The 16,878-nt window shown below is 42.1% G+C and overlaps 1 protein-coding gene across 2 annotated transcripts in view; it reads left to right on the top strand.

Annotated features, from left to right (window-relative positions):
- The window catches only part of gnal (guanine nucleotide binding protein (G protein), alpha activating activity polypeptide, olfactory type), a 67,246-nt gene that overhangs the window by 14,807 nt on the left and 35,561 nt on the right, over positions 1 to 16,878 (top strand). The window contains exons 1-4 of one of the 2 annotated variants that reach the window (XM_029755592.1): positions 2,450 to 2,970; positions 3,201 to 3,273; positions 4,426 to 4,480; positions 4,628 to 4,747. In XM_029755592.1, coding sequence (XP_029611452.1) covers positions 2,832 to 2,970; positions 3,201 to 3,273; positions 4,426 to 4,480; positions 4,628 to 4,747 — 387 coding nt within the window. In that variant the 5' untranslated portion in view covers positions 2,450 to 2,831. Of the gene's footprint in view, positions 1 to 2,449; positions 2,971 to 3,200; positions 3,274 to 4,425; positions 4,481 to 4,627; positions 4,748 to 16,878 lie in introns of those variants that run through there. The other variant, XM_029755591.1, reaches the window with a different exon arrangement.

Below are 16,878 nucleotides of genomic sequence, written 5' to 3'. Positions count from 1 at the left end.
TGGAGTTTGAAAGGACTTCATTAATGATTCATTTTCCCAACAATGCTTTACTTTAAGGATGGCTTTTATTGGTTGTCAGGGCATTTGTCTGTTCATCCACACTAACCTTAAAATGACCCAGACACCACCTCCATCCTATCATATTGGGAGATTGTCTTTGGCTCTCGCTCACTACATGGATATACTCTCCACTGTTGATGGGAGCACTGCCCAGCTGTGCTGCTAGGACATGGATGCTGATATGCAAACACATGAACTCGTTTGCATATATTCCATTGCATTTGCATTGTGCCTTTTTTTTCTCAAAGGTTGAGGTGCTGTTATATTCACACCTTTGGATTCTCTTTAAACTCGGCAAAAAAAGAAACATCCCTTTTTCAGGACCCTGTCTTTCAAAGATAATTCGTAAAAATCCAAATAACTTCACAGATCTTCATTGTAAATGGTTTAAACACTGTTTCCCATGCTTGTTCAATGAACCATAAACAATTAATGAACATGCACCTGTGGAACAGTCATTAAGACACTAACAGCTTACAGACAGACGGTAGACAATTAAGGTCACAGTTATGAAAACTTAGGACACTAAAGAGGCCTTTCTACTGACTCTGAAAAACACCAAAGAAAGATGCTCAGGGTCCATGTTCATCTGCGTGAACATGCCTTAGGCATGCTGCAAGGAGGCATGAGGACTGCAGATGTGGCCAGGGCAATAAATTGTAATGTCCGTACTGTGAGACGCCTAAGACAGTGCTACAGGGAGACAGGACAGACAGCTGATCATCCTCGCAGTGGCAGACCACAGGTAACAACATCTGCACAGGATCGGTACATCTGAACATAACACCTGCGGGACAGGTACAGGATGGCAACAACAACTGCCCGAGTTACACCAGGAACGCACAATCCCTCCATCAATGCTCAGACTGTCCGCAATAGGCTGAGAGAGGCTGGACTGAGGGCTTGTAGGCCTGTTGTAAGGCAGGTCTTCACCAGACATCACCGGCAATAACTTCGCATATGGGCACAAACCCACCGGCGCTGGACCACAGAACTGGCAAAAAGTGCTCTTCACTGACGAGTCGCGGTTTTGTCTCACCAGGGGTGATGGTCGGATTCGTGTTTATCGTTGAAGGAATGAGCGTTACACCGAGGCCTGTACTCTGGAGCGGGATCGATTTGGAGGTGGAGGGTCCGTCATGGTCTGGGCCGGTGTGTCACAGCATCATCTGACTGAGCTTGTTATCATTGCAGGTAATCTCAATGCTGTGCGTTACAGGGAAGACATCCACTTCCCTCATGTGGTACCCTTCTTGCAGGCTCATCCTGACATGACCCTCCAGCATGACAATGCCACCAGCCAGACTTCTCGTTCTGTGCGTGATTTCCTGCAAGACAGGAATGTCAGCGTTCTGCCATGGCCAGCGAAGAGCCCGGATCTCAATCCCATTGAGCACGTCTGGGACCTGTTGGATCGGAGGGTGAGGGCTAGGATCATTCCCCCCAGAAATGTCCAGGAACTTGCAGGTGCCTTGGTGGAAGAGTGGGGTAACATCTCACAGAAAGAACTGGCAAATCTGGTGCAGTCCATGAGGAGGAGATGCATTGCAGTACTTAATACAGCTGGTGGCCACACCAGACACTGACTGTTACTTTTGATTTTGACCCTCCCCTTTTTTCAGGGACACATTATTCAATTTCTGTTAGTCACATGTCTGTGGAACTTGTTCAGTTTGTCTCAGTTGTTGAATCTTATGTTCATACAAATATTTACACATGTTAAGTTTGCTGAAATAAACGCAGTTGACAGTGAGAGGACGTTTATTTTTTGCTGAGTTTATTATTGTAGTGTGGCATTTTGTATTGCTACAGATGAAAGAGAACCTCCCAGGCTATAGAGTAGGCTATAGTAGGCCTATGTCAAGTTAATAGGCTACTTCAGAGAAATTTGAATAGCAGCAAACTAGTTTTTTCATTATCTTTTGTATAGAGTTTAACAGTGTTATTATTTGGTTTTGTAATATGATCCATATGGTTTGTGTGATTATACGCTGGTGCGCAGCCCTGATTGTCTACGGTCGCGCTCTCTGGTTAACCTCCATTTACCGGTGTTTGCAAGCACCTGTGAAATGACTTACGCGCGCAAAGTGGATAGAGAAATGATTTGTGTAGGAAACGTGATTAAAGTGTCTGTCTGGATCAAACATAAACCCGTTTTTGGAAACAACTGTACTATATTATTCACCAATTATCTTACACTGAACAGCCTACTGAAATGAAACTTTTCGGCGCACATTTTATTAGATAAACGCAGCCTGTCTTTTTGTTTGTTGTACATGTGAAATTAAGAAATGTTGTTTTAAACTGGGTATTCAAACAGTGGTAAGGTGGCGCGCGCTCTGTGAGGTGTTTCTCTTTCGGTGCAGTGTGACTTCCTGGTGCTACAGAGAGAGGCAGTGCTGAGTTAAAGGGACCGAAACACAAACAGAATTTTAGACCGGAAAAATAGAGAGTGGGAAGCAGGAGAGAGAGAGAGAAGAGCAGTTGGCTGGCTTCCAGATTCAGCCCCGCTCCACTCTTTGCATATTTATGAAGTCAATGTATCTTTTTGTTCTATTTATGATGCACATATTTATTAGAATCGACTGAATCCACTGGGTTGGGTTTGACAAGGGGTTAAAACGAAATTGTAACGGGGAAGATTTTTTTCTGAGCGACGGAGAAGTGGCGCACGGATTTTTCGCCCTATTTCTTCTCCTTTTATATTGAAAGTAGGATTTGCATTAGCTGTTATTTTATACTTTCTTTTTACGAGAAGAGCTCAGCGGAAGATGGGGTGTTTGGGCAACAGCAAGACTGAAGATCAACGCATCGATGAAAAGGCACAAAGAGAAGCGAATAAAAAAATCGAGAAACAATTACAAAAGGAAAGACAAGCATATAAAGCCACACATCGACTGCTTTTATTGGGTAAGGTCCAGAAGGTGGATGTGATAACGGATATGTATCATGTATGTTTTCAGATTCGCCCCCAGCCCACATATGTTGACAGGTCTCGCAAGCGAGCGCTGACTGAATCGTCAGATGGATAGTACATTTGGCATGGATTTTAAACACCAGCATATGCGGCACCCAAGTACATTCTTATATTTTAGCGATGGCTCCATTTCCTTATGCTTCATCTGTGTTTTATTTCGAAGGGGCCGGAGAGTCTGGGAAAAGTACGATTGTCAAGCAGATGCGGATTCTGCACGTCAATGGCTTTAATGCAGAGTAAGTACCCGTTATTTCATTTATTTTAAATTATTTACGTGCAAAATTGGACGTATTCCTGTTCTATTTTGATAGTGTTGAGTATTAAAATATATTTTCTTGTTGTCATTTTGATTTGTTTGATGTAAGATAAGAAAAGGACCGAGGGTTGGGTAGACGTTTCTTTGCTCTGTAGCACTGCAGTGTCCATCGGGCCCAATGGTTTAACAACAGCATGGCAACAAGCCTGCTATGTCCAACTGATTTCTAATAGCTGTCACAGTGATAAAGACTTGTGGTCGAGATTATGTGTGTCAAAACACTGACAGATACATGTTACGCTGTATTTACAGTTGCTATTGCATTATAATGTGGACCCCAAAAACAAATCTCAACTGAATTTATGTGTTGAAAAAAAAAAATATATATTCTGCGACAGTAATGTGTGCAGTGGTATTTTAAAACGGTGCTAAAACGATGTATCTTTATATGTATGTGTCAATGTATCCCACTGGGCACAGGCGTCAATTCAAGGTCTATTCCACGTTGGCTCAACGTAATTTCATTGAAATGACGTGGGAAACAGTGTTGATTCAACCAGTGTGTGTCCAGTGGGATCTTTCTGTGGTTTATGATATCCTACTATATTCAATCGAGACTTGGTTACATTGTAGTTTGATTTGGTTACATTGTGCACTGTGGTATATGCTTCTGTATAGACTGTAGTGTATTCAATACGTTTTTTAGGAAATGAATGATGATACCCAATCATAAACTGTCCTCAATATTTATATCTTTAATAATACATTTGATATTATTTGAGAAAATGGACCAAGTAAATAAAGGCTATGCTTAATTTCCGTCCACCTTTGGTTCTAAATGAGACACATCTCGTTGAATATTGGTGTAGCATAGGCTAGCCTAATGTAATAGCTTAAAAAGTAAACTTTCAAATAACATTTTAGCACAATACATCATTACTGTTAATTTACAAATAGTGAGTATTACTAAATAGGCTACTAGGCCTATGATGGTTTGCATTAGTGGTGATATGAGACAACCGTTCCTTTCTGTGGGGCAGCATAAACATTCCTTTAATGAATCCAATGATAGTTTTTAAGGTATTAATGAATGTTTAACAGACCTATTTGTATATGTTGTTTCTCCACCCAGAGAAAAGAAACAGAAAGTCCTGGATATTCGGAAAAATGTGAAGGATGCCATCGTGGTAAGTTGATGTGCTGAGATTTGTATGATAGAATATGGTCACACCCTATGAGATTGTTTCCTGCAATCCCATTTTACTGATTAGACTGGTTTATCCCACATTTATCCAGCTTAACGTCTAATGTTTTTGTTTTGATCCGCTTTTTAGACGGTAGTTTCGGCGATGAGCACGTTAATACCCCCAGTTCCAATAGGCAACCCAGCGAACGAGTCCAGAATTGACTACATCAAAAGTATAGCACCTCTCTCGGACTTCGACTACACAGAGGTAAGGGAGACTGACCGACCGTCAAACACTGTCATTAATGCTTTATAGTCTTTGACGCTGATTTCTGTCTGTCTTTGTCTGTCTACAGCTTGTTAGTTATGTCCTGAGAAGCAACTTTAAGGCATTGATCAGGTCTGCTAATGATAGACTATCCAACGGATTGAATATACTCATTCAGTAGACACTCTAATACAAATGTTTTCTAAGTTTATTTATAGTGAAGTTGTTCTATGTGGTGTCTAAATGCTGATGCCAAATATACGGTCACCATGAAAAAGCGGTTATGTAGGCCTATACTCAAATAGCAGTAATCTAAATTAGCCACATTCACTAGTGTCCTTTTTTTAAAGCTGTAATCAGACTAGTTTAGTAGGCCTGGTGGATGGACATTTTTCCCAATGGGGAGGAGTCATATGCTTCAGACAATCAACCACAGCACTATTTGCAATTACTTCCTTGAGGAAACAACGAGAAGCGAGTTATTCAAGTTTGTTCTGAGAAGTGTTCAGATCCTACTCACAACGGATCAAATTCCAATCAAAAACCACAAACTACTGAGCCATAAGCTACGTGATTAGGTCATTTATAAATGTATGAACCATTGCAGGGTTTAATAATTTAAAAAAAAAAAGTTGTAAATGCTTTACTAAATTGTGTAATATGTATGACTACCTGAGCTCTGCAACAGGTTCTGCAAATGCCCAGTAATAGGCTACAGTGGATACCTTGGATGTTTTCTTTACTTTGGATTTGAATGAAAGGGCCTGATGTGGGCAAATAGATGACATCACTCCTGGTGTTTGCTTTCAATGATATCTCCCAGCTATGAATTGAATTGTCGTATGAAGTTAACAGTACTTTGTATGAGTACCCAAGAAAATAGATAGACCTGTATTTGACTCCCTGGAAATATATGATATTTTAGAAGATGCTGTTATCCAGAGCGATGAGGGATTATGTACATTGCTCAAGGTCACATGGAGGGGGGAAAAAATCACCTTGTCAGCTCTGGGATTCAAACCAGCAACCTATCAGTTACTGGCCCCATATTCTTAACCACAAGGCTACCTGCCGCCTTATACACAGTATATACCTTATAACATAGGGCCCATGGGTTTTGTTTTAATATGTCACATGACCTTGAGCTTACCCTTTTCTTTAAAGTTTTTTCATCGAACTGTTCACTATTGCGTTCATAAAAAAAATATGTCGCTCTGGATAAGAGCATCTGCTAAATGTAAATGTTATTTTGTTGTAATTCTAATTTCTGGAAAGGCTTGAAATAAAAAATGGGTAACATGACATGATTTAACTAAAACAAGAGAGTTACTATTGGCTGTGATATTTGTTGTTACGTCCTCCCATTGGAATGTCCACAAAATAGGACATAGGTCCAAAAGTTTGCTCCAATCAGTAACCTTGTTTTTTCAGACAGTGAGTAAGGGGAGGCTGGCCCAGTGTGCAATCTGGGCACATCTGTTGGACTAGATAAATACTAATAAACTGTTACATGATGAGTCTGCTTCCTAGAAAAAGCTTTTACTAACCTAATTTGCTTTTTTTGGAGGAGGGGTGAGTTTGGGGGAGTGCATCGTTAGACATTTAAATTAAAGCGTCCCTTCTTCCTCACAAGGAATTGTTTGATGCCTTCTCTGCATGCACTGGGTCAAGGCAAGGCAGACAAAGCGTTGGTCTGTTGGTGCCGAGGTGTTACGAAAGAATCCAAACAGTAGTTTCTTTTAGTGTTTTAGATTCCCTGTGTTGGTTCTGAGACGTTGCAGACGACATGAAGCGGATGACGAGAATATGGTTCTGCTCCAGGACGTGTTGATGCTGACTTATCTAATGCTTTCAACCGTGTACAGTACGAGCCCTGATGAAGGCCACTGTGAATTTGACATCGGCTTGCTAATGATAAGCACTGGTTGTGATTGGCCGACAAACTTGAAGTATGGGACTTTCAAAAGTTTATTTGACCCCAAGAGGAGGATATTTGTTAAGAGCTTACGTTTCCTCTGTTTTAGTGTTTTCAATTAGTTTTTATAATGGGCCGTTGTAAGAAGAGGTTCTACGTAAAGTTTATTGCATTGAGTCTCAAACATGTCCACGTTGTTCAGGTCAGACATTTTGAGTTGGGTCTGATATTTCAACCGAGTGCTTTTGCTTTAGCGTTCAAACTAAAGCTGATTAGAACGCCATTTCAGTCCTATTCTCTCTTGTGTTGCCCAGTTGTTGGAGGTGTCGGCACGTCCGTCTGTGTATTTCTGCTAGTGGAGATGCATACTGTATACTAGTCTGTCAGAACAGTAGATGTATTGGCTGCAACACACAGGCTTCATTAATTAGGCCTATTATGTAATGGCGCATCGATTTCTGTTAGTAAACATGCTGGCTAGAGGCTCAGAGACAAAGAGAGGCCCTCACAGCAACCAAACGACTTAATAATTTCCCTCTAAAGCAGGTCTGTGTTTTATGTCTGGCCTCCCATGTCACATGTACGGCCCTGTTTCTGCTGGGACTCAAAACCGCCTTTGTCTACCACAGCAGAGATTCAAAATGCAATTTTTCCTCAAATCGGGTAAAAAAAAAATGTAATAATACATTTCAGCATTGGCCTCTGCTGAAGATTTGATGTGATGTCTTTACTTCCATGCTAGGCTATATAGGCCTTTAGGTAAATCATATCATCCAATTAGCTTCTTAATGTTGCTAATAAACAGACTTTAAAAAGAGCAATTGTCCGGTGTTTAAGTTGAGAAATAAATGGGTTTAACCACGTTTTTTTCTAATTTAAACCTGAATGAATGAAATTATGCCTTCAACTTCATTCACCATGCCCACACGCATGCACGCACGCACGCAGGCACTTTCAAAATGGTTCCCTTCAGATTATTAAAACAATAAAATGCAGTCTGCATACCATACGCTTTAATCTATACCCACCCGCATTCGTTGATAATTGAGAATCACAGTAGTCCATTTTTTCATACGGCAATATCACCCCACATCTGTTTTGGTAAAAAGCTGAAGGATGAGCCTGGAGAAATGTAATTACTCTCAAATTCATAGATGGCACTATGGACTGACCATCCATGATATCAAACATTGGAGTAGAACAATCTTATACCTTGGGTTCTGACCAGGTGCCCCAGTGGAAGTTCATGAGGAATTTATAAGTTATATTCTTCAATAATCAATGGGTATATATATAATTTATAAGTTTAAAAATGGATGTAGCAACTACATATTGCCCCTTTTTTAAATAACGCCTCAGCAGTTGAGCATTTGATTGTGGTTACATAATTTAAGAGCTTTAATTTTTTCATCCATTCCAAGATTTCTTGACATGGTGCCAGTAGCGGCTAGACTAGAATAATCGTAGATAGTATTTTGGGCCTGCGACTTGGCTCCAATGCATTCTCGTGTTCAGTTTGCTCTGCTTTTTGCATTTGCCCAAAGTTGACATGTGATACTTCATTATGCAACATCACGACTACACTTTATCTACTTGTCTATCTATTCTATTTAGCAGAAAATATTGATGGCAGATGCGGGTGTTAAGCGGAAACTATCCATGATATAAAACGCACGTTAATATCTCCTGTAAATTACGGAATCTACCAATGAATACATTTATCTGAGACAACTACAGAATTGTAAATACAAAACATACGAATGGGTTTGGCCAATATGGTGAGAGTGCGGTAACCGGCCATAGGTTTGAAACGGTTAAGGAGACGTAAGCTAAGTACACATCGTCCCGTTTGCTGTCTTTCATGGGCCCCTCCATTAGAGACCGTAAACTGCACACTGCGTTTATTCAGGCTGTGTCACGAGCCTCCTTAAACCCGAGCCCTGAGGAGTGTCTCCTGCTTCTCCACACACACACACACACACACACACACACACACACACACACACACACACACACACACACACAGCTTGATCGTATTAGGCCGCCTTTGTTAAGCCATCGGAAGAGGAGAGAGAAGCGCCAGTGAGTTTTTAGATTGTCGGCTGGAGGGACGCTCCAGAGTGTAATGGTTGGAATGGTGGACGGGATTGATACCATACAGTACGATATGGAGTAAACTGCCTCTCTAACTTCATTAAGCCTACATAGTATACATACAGTATATTGGGCGTTGGCCACCACGAGCCAGAAGAGCTTCAATGCACCTTGGCATAGATTCTACAAGTGTCTGGAAGTCTATTGGAGGGATGCAACACCATTGTTCCACGAGAAACTCCATCATTTGGTGTTTTGTTGACGGTGGTTGAAAACGCTGTCTGAGGCACCGCTCCAGAATCTCCCATAAGTGTTCAATTAATTGGGTTGAGATCTAGTGACTGAGACGGCCATGGCATATGGTTTACATCGTTTTCATGCTCATCAAACCATTCAGTGACCACTCCTGCCCTGTGAATAGGGGCATTGTCATCCTATGGGGGCATAGCCACGGTAGCCAAAATAATGGCCTGCCCATTATCATTATACATGACCCTAAGCATGATGGGATGTTAACTGCTTAATTTACTCAGAAACAACACCTGTGTGGAAGCACCTGCTTTCAATATACTTTGTATACTCATGTGTTTCCATTATTTTGGTGCAGTTAACTGTAGTATGTGTTAACCGTCAGATCAGTCCTACGTTCTTTAGTAGGCCAATGATGGCAAGTTGAAGACCGATATGCTTTAAAATCTAAATAAAATGATCATATGAGACACAGACCTCTAGTCTTCAGACATGCCTCAGCAATGGCATTTTGTAATGCTTGTCGAAGACACTGAATACCACTGTATAATTGTGTGCCCTCCCGAACTTCCTTAAACTCGATTAAAAGCGCCAATTGTTAATTGTGGATTAATCCTGAAGTGCTGTGTGGCATGTTAGTAAAATGTTACCTCATAGGGCTTTTTTGGTCTAAGGGGTGTGTATGTCAGGCTAGCATTTCAACACATTGTCACCGACAGATCCATTTCAGTGCTATTCTTCTCTTTGTCTGCCAGTGAAAAGCTCATACATCAAGAAGAGTTGGTAACAGGACCAGATGTTCTCTTTCTTTCTTTCTTTCTCTTACTCTCTTCTCTCGTTTGCTCTCTTGTTTTCTCTCTCGCGCGTGTGCGCTCCCCTTCTCTCGTGCGCTCCCCTTCTCTCTAGATCTCTTCCTGTTAATCCTTTGTCTGGGGCTCCTTTGCTCTGGCCTGCATCACCATTTCCTGACGGCAGCCATTTACACCAGATTATCTTAGTGACAGACAGGCAAAAGGGCAGAGAGACAGTTGTGTGTGTGTGTGTGTTTGACAGGAAGGGGTGTTTTGAAGTGTAACAGGACGTATCTGAGAGACGCAGGATCATGCCTCGCTGGCGTTGTGACCAGCGTTATGTCTCCCCTGACGGTTTTGTCTGAGGGTGTGTGTGTTGTGTTCGAGAACTATTAGGTGCTAAAAATATCCTCTTCATTTTGTTGATGACTCATCGTAGCTTTATGTGTGACAGGAAAGCTAAACCTGGGACAGAAAAGCAGGCTCTGTGATAGTGGGATTCCTGAGAAATTGCATAATGCATAGCTGTGCGTTGACAAATATATCTAAGAATCCTTTGTCTGATTGTACTCTGAAATTTGGTTTCTGAGTAGAAATTCATTCAAGGCAGTTGTTCTTGGGACTTCTTGTTTTGATGTTGTTTTCATAAAGTTGATGAACCATCTCATTCAAAAAAGGATGGCCATGACTAACAATGTGGAAATTGCAACGTGAGTTTTATGGAACATGCATACAATTGTATTCAACCCTGCATCCATATGCACAAACAACTGAAACACTTGAACATTTAATTGAGCGTTTAGTGACAGCAAACCGTAGCTGACAGGCAGGCTACCAAAAAGGCTTTTTATTTCACTGTAAGTGTGCTCATTACTTGTTACACATGGCTGAGGATGTCGTCTCACCAGAATTTAGATTGGTCTGTGAAGGTTACCATAACATTGTTAAAGTGTTGTAGAAGACACGGCTAGTACCCCCTCTCTCCCTCCAACCAACCACCCACACACACATTTGTTTTGAGTGGAACATCCCCAGTGAAAACATAGCCTTCCTGGGTTCTAGGTCAGGTACCAGACCACAGGCGCTGCCTGAACCCTGCCTAACCCATCACTTAGCACCCACCTGGACAGAACTGTGGCCCTAAAAATGAACAAACACGCCATAGATTGAGACCCTGCCCTGGGAGCTCAAATGTTGTGGCACTAAAGACATTGGTATCCTAGCACAATCTCCCTCACTGATCCACTGGAGGGTATACAAGGGGGAGTGTTGATAACTAGGGTAGCGGTGTGGAGGGACTGGAGGAAGCCCCAAAGTAGCCAGGGACGCCATTAGCCAAAGCCCCTTGGCACAGGACTAGCTCTGTTTAACACACTCCTAATTACTCTTTTTGCCATTGCTTCGTCACTAATGAAGGCCTAGGTACAGTAAAGGACATACTGGTTAAATGGGCATCAGGGTTTTGTTAACGTGTTTTTGTGTCACCAGGTGTTCCCCAGGGCTCAGTGTTGGGCCTTGTGAGTTTTGACTGTGGGGACCCACAGAGCTGCTTTAGTGATCCCCAGCCCTGTGATATGCTGCCTATCACAGTCTACATACGTTCTTTACAGTTCCTTTGTTTTTAGCTCAGGTGTTTTTCCAGCAATTTAAACTGGTGTAAATTTGGATTTCATAAACTGCGTTTAGACAGGCAGCCCAATTCTGATATTCTTTCCACTAATTGGTCTTTTGACCAAACAATCGCATTAGATCTTTTCACATCAGATCTTTTTCAGAGTTGATCTGATTGGTCAAAAGACCTTTTCGTGAAAAAAATATCAGAATTGGGCTGCCTGTCTAAACGCAGCCGAAGTCGTGGATTTCACTTATTTTCGAGGTGGATTTAACTAGGCTGGGTACCTCCTCATTTCTACACTCCACAGTGCTCGATCATTCACTTGCTAAGTCAAAAACTTTGACAAAACTGTAGAAAAAGATGGGCTGGGTGTTTGTCACTTGGAATTAGTAGTTCTAAACCATTTTTAGAGCACCCTCATTGTGCTCTCTGTTTTGGTCCAGTGCAAGTAATAACTCATTCATTTGGGGAAAAACATCAAATTTTCCTCAGTCACAAGACAGATAGGACCTGGCTCAGTGTTGCTGTAACATAATAACATGGCACACATTAAAGCAACATCCCTGTATCTTCTCCATTCTCCCTGTAAACACATAGTACAGCAGCATCTGGGCTGATACAGGCAGCAGAGCATATGAACTGGCTCGGTGTCCTCCCGCTTCTGTCCTCCTCCGCTTATCAACTTCCTGTTCCCGCGGTAAGATCATCAGCCTTGACTAGGAAACTGCCCTGGCAGACAGACGCACTCTGCTTTGTAGAGAAAGAGACATCCTGACTCTGCTTTGTAGAGAAAGAGACATCCTGACTCTGCTTTGCATGTGGAGAAAGAGATCCCCACTCTGCTTTGTGGAGAAAGAGACATCCTGACTCTGCTTTGTGGAGAAAGAGACATCCTGACTCTGCTTTGTGGAGAAAGAGACATCCTGACTCTGCTTTGTGGAGAAAGAGACATCCTGACTCTGCTTTGTGGAGAGAGCGAGACATCCTGACTCTGCTTTGTGGAGAGAGCGAGACATCCTGACTCTGCTTTGTGGAGAGAGCGAGACATCCTGACTCTGCTTTGTGGAGAGAGCGAGACATCCTGACTCTGCTTTGTGGAGAAAGAGACATCCTGACTCTGCTTTGTGGAGAGAGCGAGACATCCTGACTCTGCTTTGTGGAGAGAGCGAGACATCCTGACTCTGCTTTGCATGTGGAGAAAGAGATCCCCACTCTGCTTTGTGGAGAAAGAGACATCCTGACTCTGCTTTGTGGAGAAAGAGACATCCTGACTCTGCTTTGTGGAGAAAGAGACATCCTGACTCTGCTTTGTGGAGAAAGAGACATCCTGACTCTGCTTTGTGGAGAGAGCGAGACATCCTGACTCTGCTTTGTGGAGAGAGCGAGACATCCTGACTCTGCTTTGTGGAGAGAGCGAGACATCCTGACTCTGCTTTGTGGAGAGAGCGAGACATCCTGACTCTGCTTTGTGGAGAGAGCGAGACATCCTGACTCTGCTTTGTGGAGAGAGCGAGACATCCTGACTCTGCTTTGTGGAGAAAGAGACATCCTGACTCTGCTTTGTGGAGAGAGCGAGACATCCTGACTCTGCTTTGTGGAGAGAGCGAGACATCCTGACTCTGCTTTGCATGTGGAGAAAGAGATCCCCACTCTGCTTTGTGGAGAAAGAGACATCCTGACTCTGCTTTGTGGAGAGAGCGACTCTGCTGGGTCAGTACATCCAAAATGTCACCTGGAACTAATGGGGGCAAAGAGGAAGTCCGAGAGGTGCGGTTGTGATCGTATACAGAGCTGTATTTCAGTGGAGACATTAAACCTGATAAGTGACGCTTAGTAAGTCGTTTTGGAGCGCTTTTTATTTGTTCTGAAATATCATAGGAACTATGTAGAATTTTTCTTTCTTGCAATTTGCACATTCCAGTGTGTGGAAGGATGTTTTTTTTTCTCTGATGGCAGCTTTGAGGCGTGCGTGGTGAAAACCTTTCTCTACCACTGTATGAAAGTAAACTATGACAATATGACTAAATGTCCTCCTACTGTGTTGGATTTCTGGAAAATGGTTGACACATGGTAGATAGTAGGGATGTCCATCTTTTCCTTTTAAGACCAATCGATACGTTTCTAGATAGATGGGCTCTGATATGATACAGGAACGATACGTTTTATACTGAACAAAAAATATAAACACAACATGTAAAGTGTTGGTCCCATGTTTCATGAGCTGAAATAAAATATCCCAGAAATATTCCATAAGCACAAAAATCTTATTTCTCTCAAATTTTGTGCACAAATGTGTTTACATCCCTGTAAGTGAGCATTTCCATCCACCTGACGGGTGTGGCATATCAAGAAGCTGATTAAACAGCATGATCATTACACAGGTGCACCTTGTGCTGGGGACAATAAAAGGCCACTCTAAAATGTGTTACAGAACACAATGCTACAGATGTCTGAAGTTTTGAGGGAGCACACAATTGGCGTGGTGACTGCAGGAATGTCCACCAGAGCTGTTGCCAGAGAATTGGATGTTCATTTCTCTACCAACGTTGTTTTAAAGAATTTGACAGTGTGTCCAACCGGCATCACAACCGCAGACAACGTGTAACCATTCCAGCCATGACATCCACATATGACTTCTTCACCTGTGGGATCGTCTGAGACCAGCCACCCGGGCAGCTGTTTGTAATAAAGCCCTTTTGTGGGGGAAAAAGTAATTTTGATTGGCTGCGTCCCTGCCCAGTTATGTGAAATCCACAAATTAGGGCCTAATACATTTTATTTCAATTGACTGATTTCCTTATAGTAACTGTAACTCAGTAAAATCTTTGAAATTGTTGCATTTTATATTTTGTGCGATTCATTTTGATTAGAGAACGAATCGATGCGATATGATTCGATGCACTAACATTTGTTGCATAAACACATTTTCCATTGTACATTAACATCTGCTGCTGATGGAGCTCATGAGCTGGGCCTCTGAGCTGGGTCTGTCTGAGCTGACCTCTCTCTGTGTATGTGTGTGTGTGTGTTTAAATGATGTATGTCTATGGTGTATATGCTATGTAGGCAACTGATCTGAGCTATAAGGTAGACTAGGGATCTACCAACCCACTACCAATAAGAGTTTTTTTTGTCCCCCCTACTTTGGTTCTGAAATCACCATCCACCCACTATTATGTAAATATTTATTGTTTACAAATTAGCTATGACATATGAATATATATAGCACAACTTTGGATTTCACCCCCATCTCAAAATCCAATTGTTTTGATCGTTTGGAAGTTTTAATGAAGTGATCTTCTCTCCCTTCGGCCATGCGGTGTGCCCTTGCAAAAGTGATTGTATTCCCCATTATGAAATTATAAGCTTTACCTTGTACAGTATCTAAAAATAGCATATACACTGATTTGTTTAAAGCAAAACTACCAAAACTATTGCCTATGGTAAACCTGAACAATCCAAATAAAATCTATTGTAAGTCCTGATCAGAAGGTATAGCCAGATGAGAGTTGTTGTCTCCGGTAGCTTACTTTCTATTCCGGTAAAATATCATTTTCATCAGCACATAGATAATAATAACCTAGCAAATGATATAGGTTGTCACTCAACTCATAAAGCCTAGTATCACGCAAGCCATTTTGGGGTGCAACACAGATGTGCAAGATCAGGAACAGGCCGCCTATCTTGCGCTGTTCAGCCTGCGAAGCTGGGCACAGTGCGCAGTTTGACTAGGCTACTGAACAGTGAAAATTGCCTGGGGTTGTTCAGCATGCAGAATTACTTGTAGATTAATGACTGTCAACAGTTACATGCAGTTCGACACTAAAGGAGAGAAAGCATCAGTTGTCACAAAATAAGATTTTTTAAATTTTTGAAGATTCAAGTGAATTGCATGCTACATTTGGATCGGTTTGGGGTCTGTGGACCGATGCACTTGTAACTTTTTAAATATTTGAATTGGGAAAACAATGTTATATCCCTAGTAGACAGCAGATACATGGTCGATACTGCGCAGTGGATCAGCGCAGACTGTTTAGCAGAATCGTGAACAAGGCTGGATCAAACGTTGCTCAAGCCCTTGTTGCATCGGCGTTAGCGACTTTAGCAGGCCTTGACATTGTCCGGGTCAATTAAAACAAATTGTTGGACAAGCAGATTATATATTTAAGTTGTCTGAATGGACAAGTAAAAAAATCACAATATCAAAAATGTGGCTGCCACGGTCAGAATTGGATCAAAGTGCGACGTGTTCAAATCAAATTCTATTAGTAACATGCGCCGAATACTACAGGTGTAATGCTTACTTACGAGCCCCTAACCAACAATGCAGTTTTAAAAAATTACGGATAAGAATAACAGATAAAAGTAACAAGTAATTAAAGAGCAGCACTACAATAGTGAGACTACATACAGGGGGGTACCGATACAGAGTCAATGTGCGGGGGCATTGGTTAGTTGAGGTGCGGGGATGCACCGCAAATAGTCTAGGGAGCTATTTGACTAGATGTTCAAGAGTTTTATGGTTTGGAGGTAGAAGCTGTTAAGAAGCCTCTTGGACCTAGACTTGGCGTTCCGGTACCCTCTTGCCGTGTGGTAGTAGAAAGAACAGTCTATGACTAGGGTGGCTGGAGTCTTTGACAATTTTTAGGGCCTTACTCTGACACCGCCTGGTATAGAGGTCCTGGATGGCAGGAAGCTTGGCCCCAGTGATGTACTGGGCCTTTTGCATTTTTCTGTTCTATCCTGCCGGTACATCGTATAACCAGCCAGCTGTATGTTGATATTGTCATCATTCAGCCACGACTCAATGAAGCATAAGATGTTATAGTTTTTAATGTCCCGTTGGTAGTTTAATTTTCCGCGTAACTCGTCGAATTTATTCTCCAAAGATTGCACGTTTGCTAGCAGATTGGAGGGAAGTGGGGGTTTATTCGATTACCTATGAATTCTCAGATAGCAGCCCGACCTTCGTCCCCTCTTTCTCCGCCTCCTCTTTACGCAGATCACGGGGATTGGGGCCTGTTCCCGAGGAAGCAGTATAACCTTCGCATCGGGCTCGTCAGAGTCGTGAAAGGAAAAAAAGGATTCTCTAGTCTGTGCTGAGTAATCGCAGTCCTGATTTCTAGAAGTTATTTTCGGTCATAAGAGATGGTAGTGGCAACATTATGTACACAATAAGTAAAAAAAACAAGTTACAAACAAAAACAATCGGCTGGGGGCACGTAAAATGGCTGCCTTCTCCGGTGCCATTTGTCCTCCCAATCTTTGCAGAGCGCATCGCAATAAAATTATTGTAGGCCTTCATTGACAGGCACGAGCAGTCTTTCAATCATGCGGTCGCGTTCAGTCATGAAGTCGTGACATACGTTTTTTGAGATCAAAGCGAGCCACGTGTGCACATTTGTTGATATTCATCGCTAGTTAGTGAGTTATTTGCACAGTTATAACAAATTTTAGGTCGGCAATG

The sequence above is a fragment of the Salmo trutta genome, chromosome 6, assembly GCF_901001165.1.
Source record: "Salmo trutta chromosome 6, fSalTru1.1, whole genome shotgun sequence".
Classification (NCBI taxonomy): Eukaryota; Metazoa; Chordata; class Actinopteri; order Salmoniformes; family Salmonidae; genus Salmo; species Salmo trutta.
This window is presented reverse-complemented; position numbering and strand designations above follow the sequence as displayed.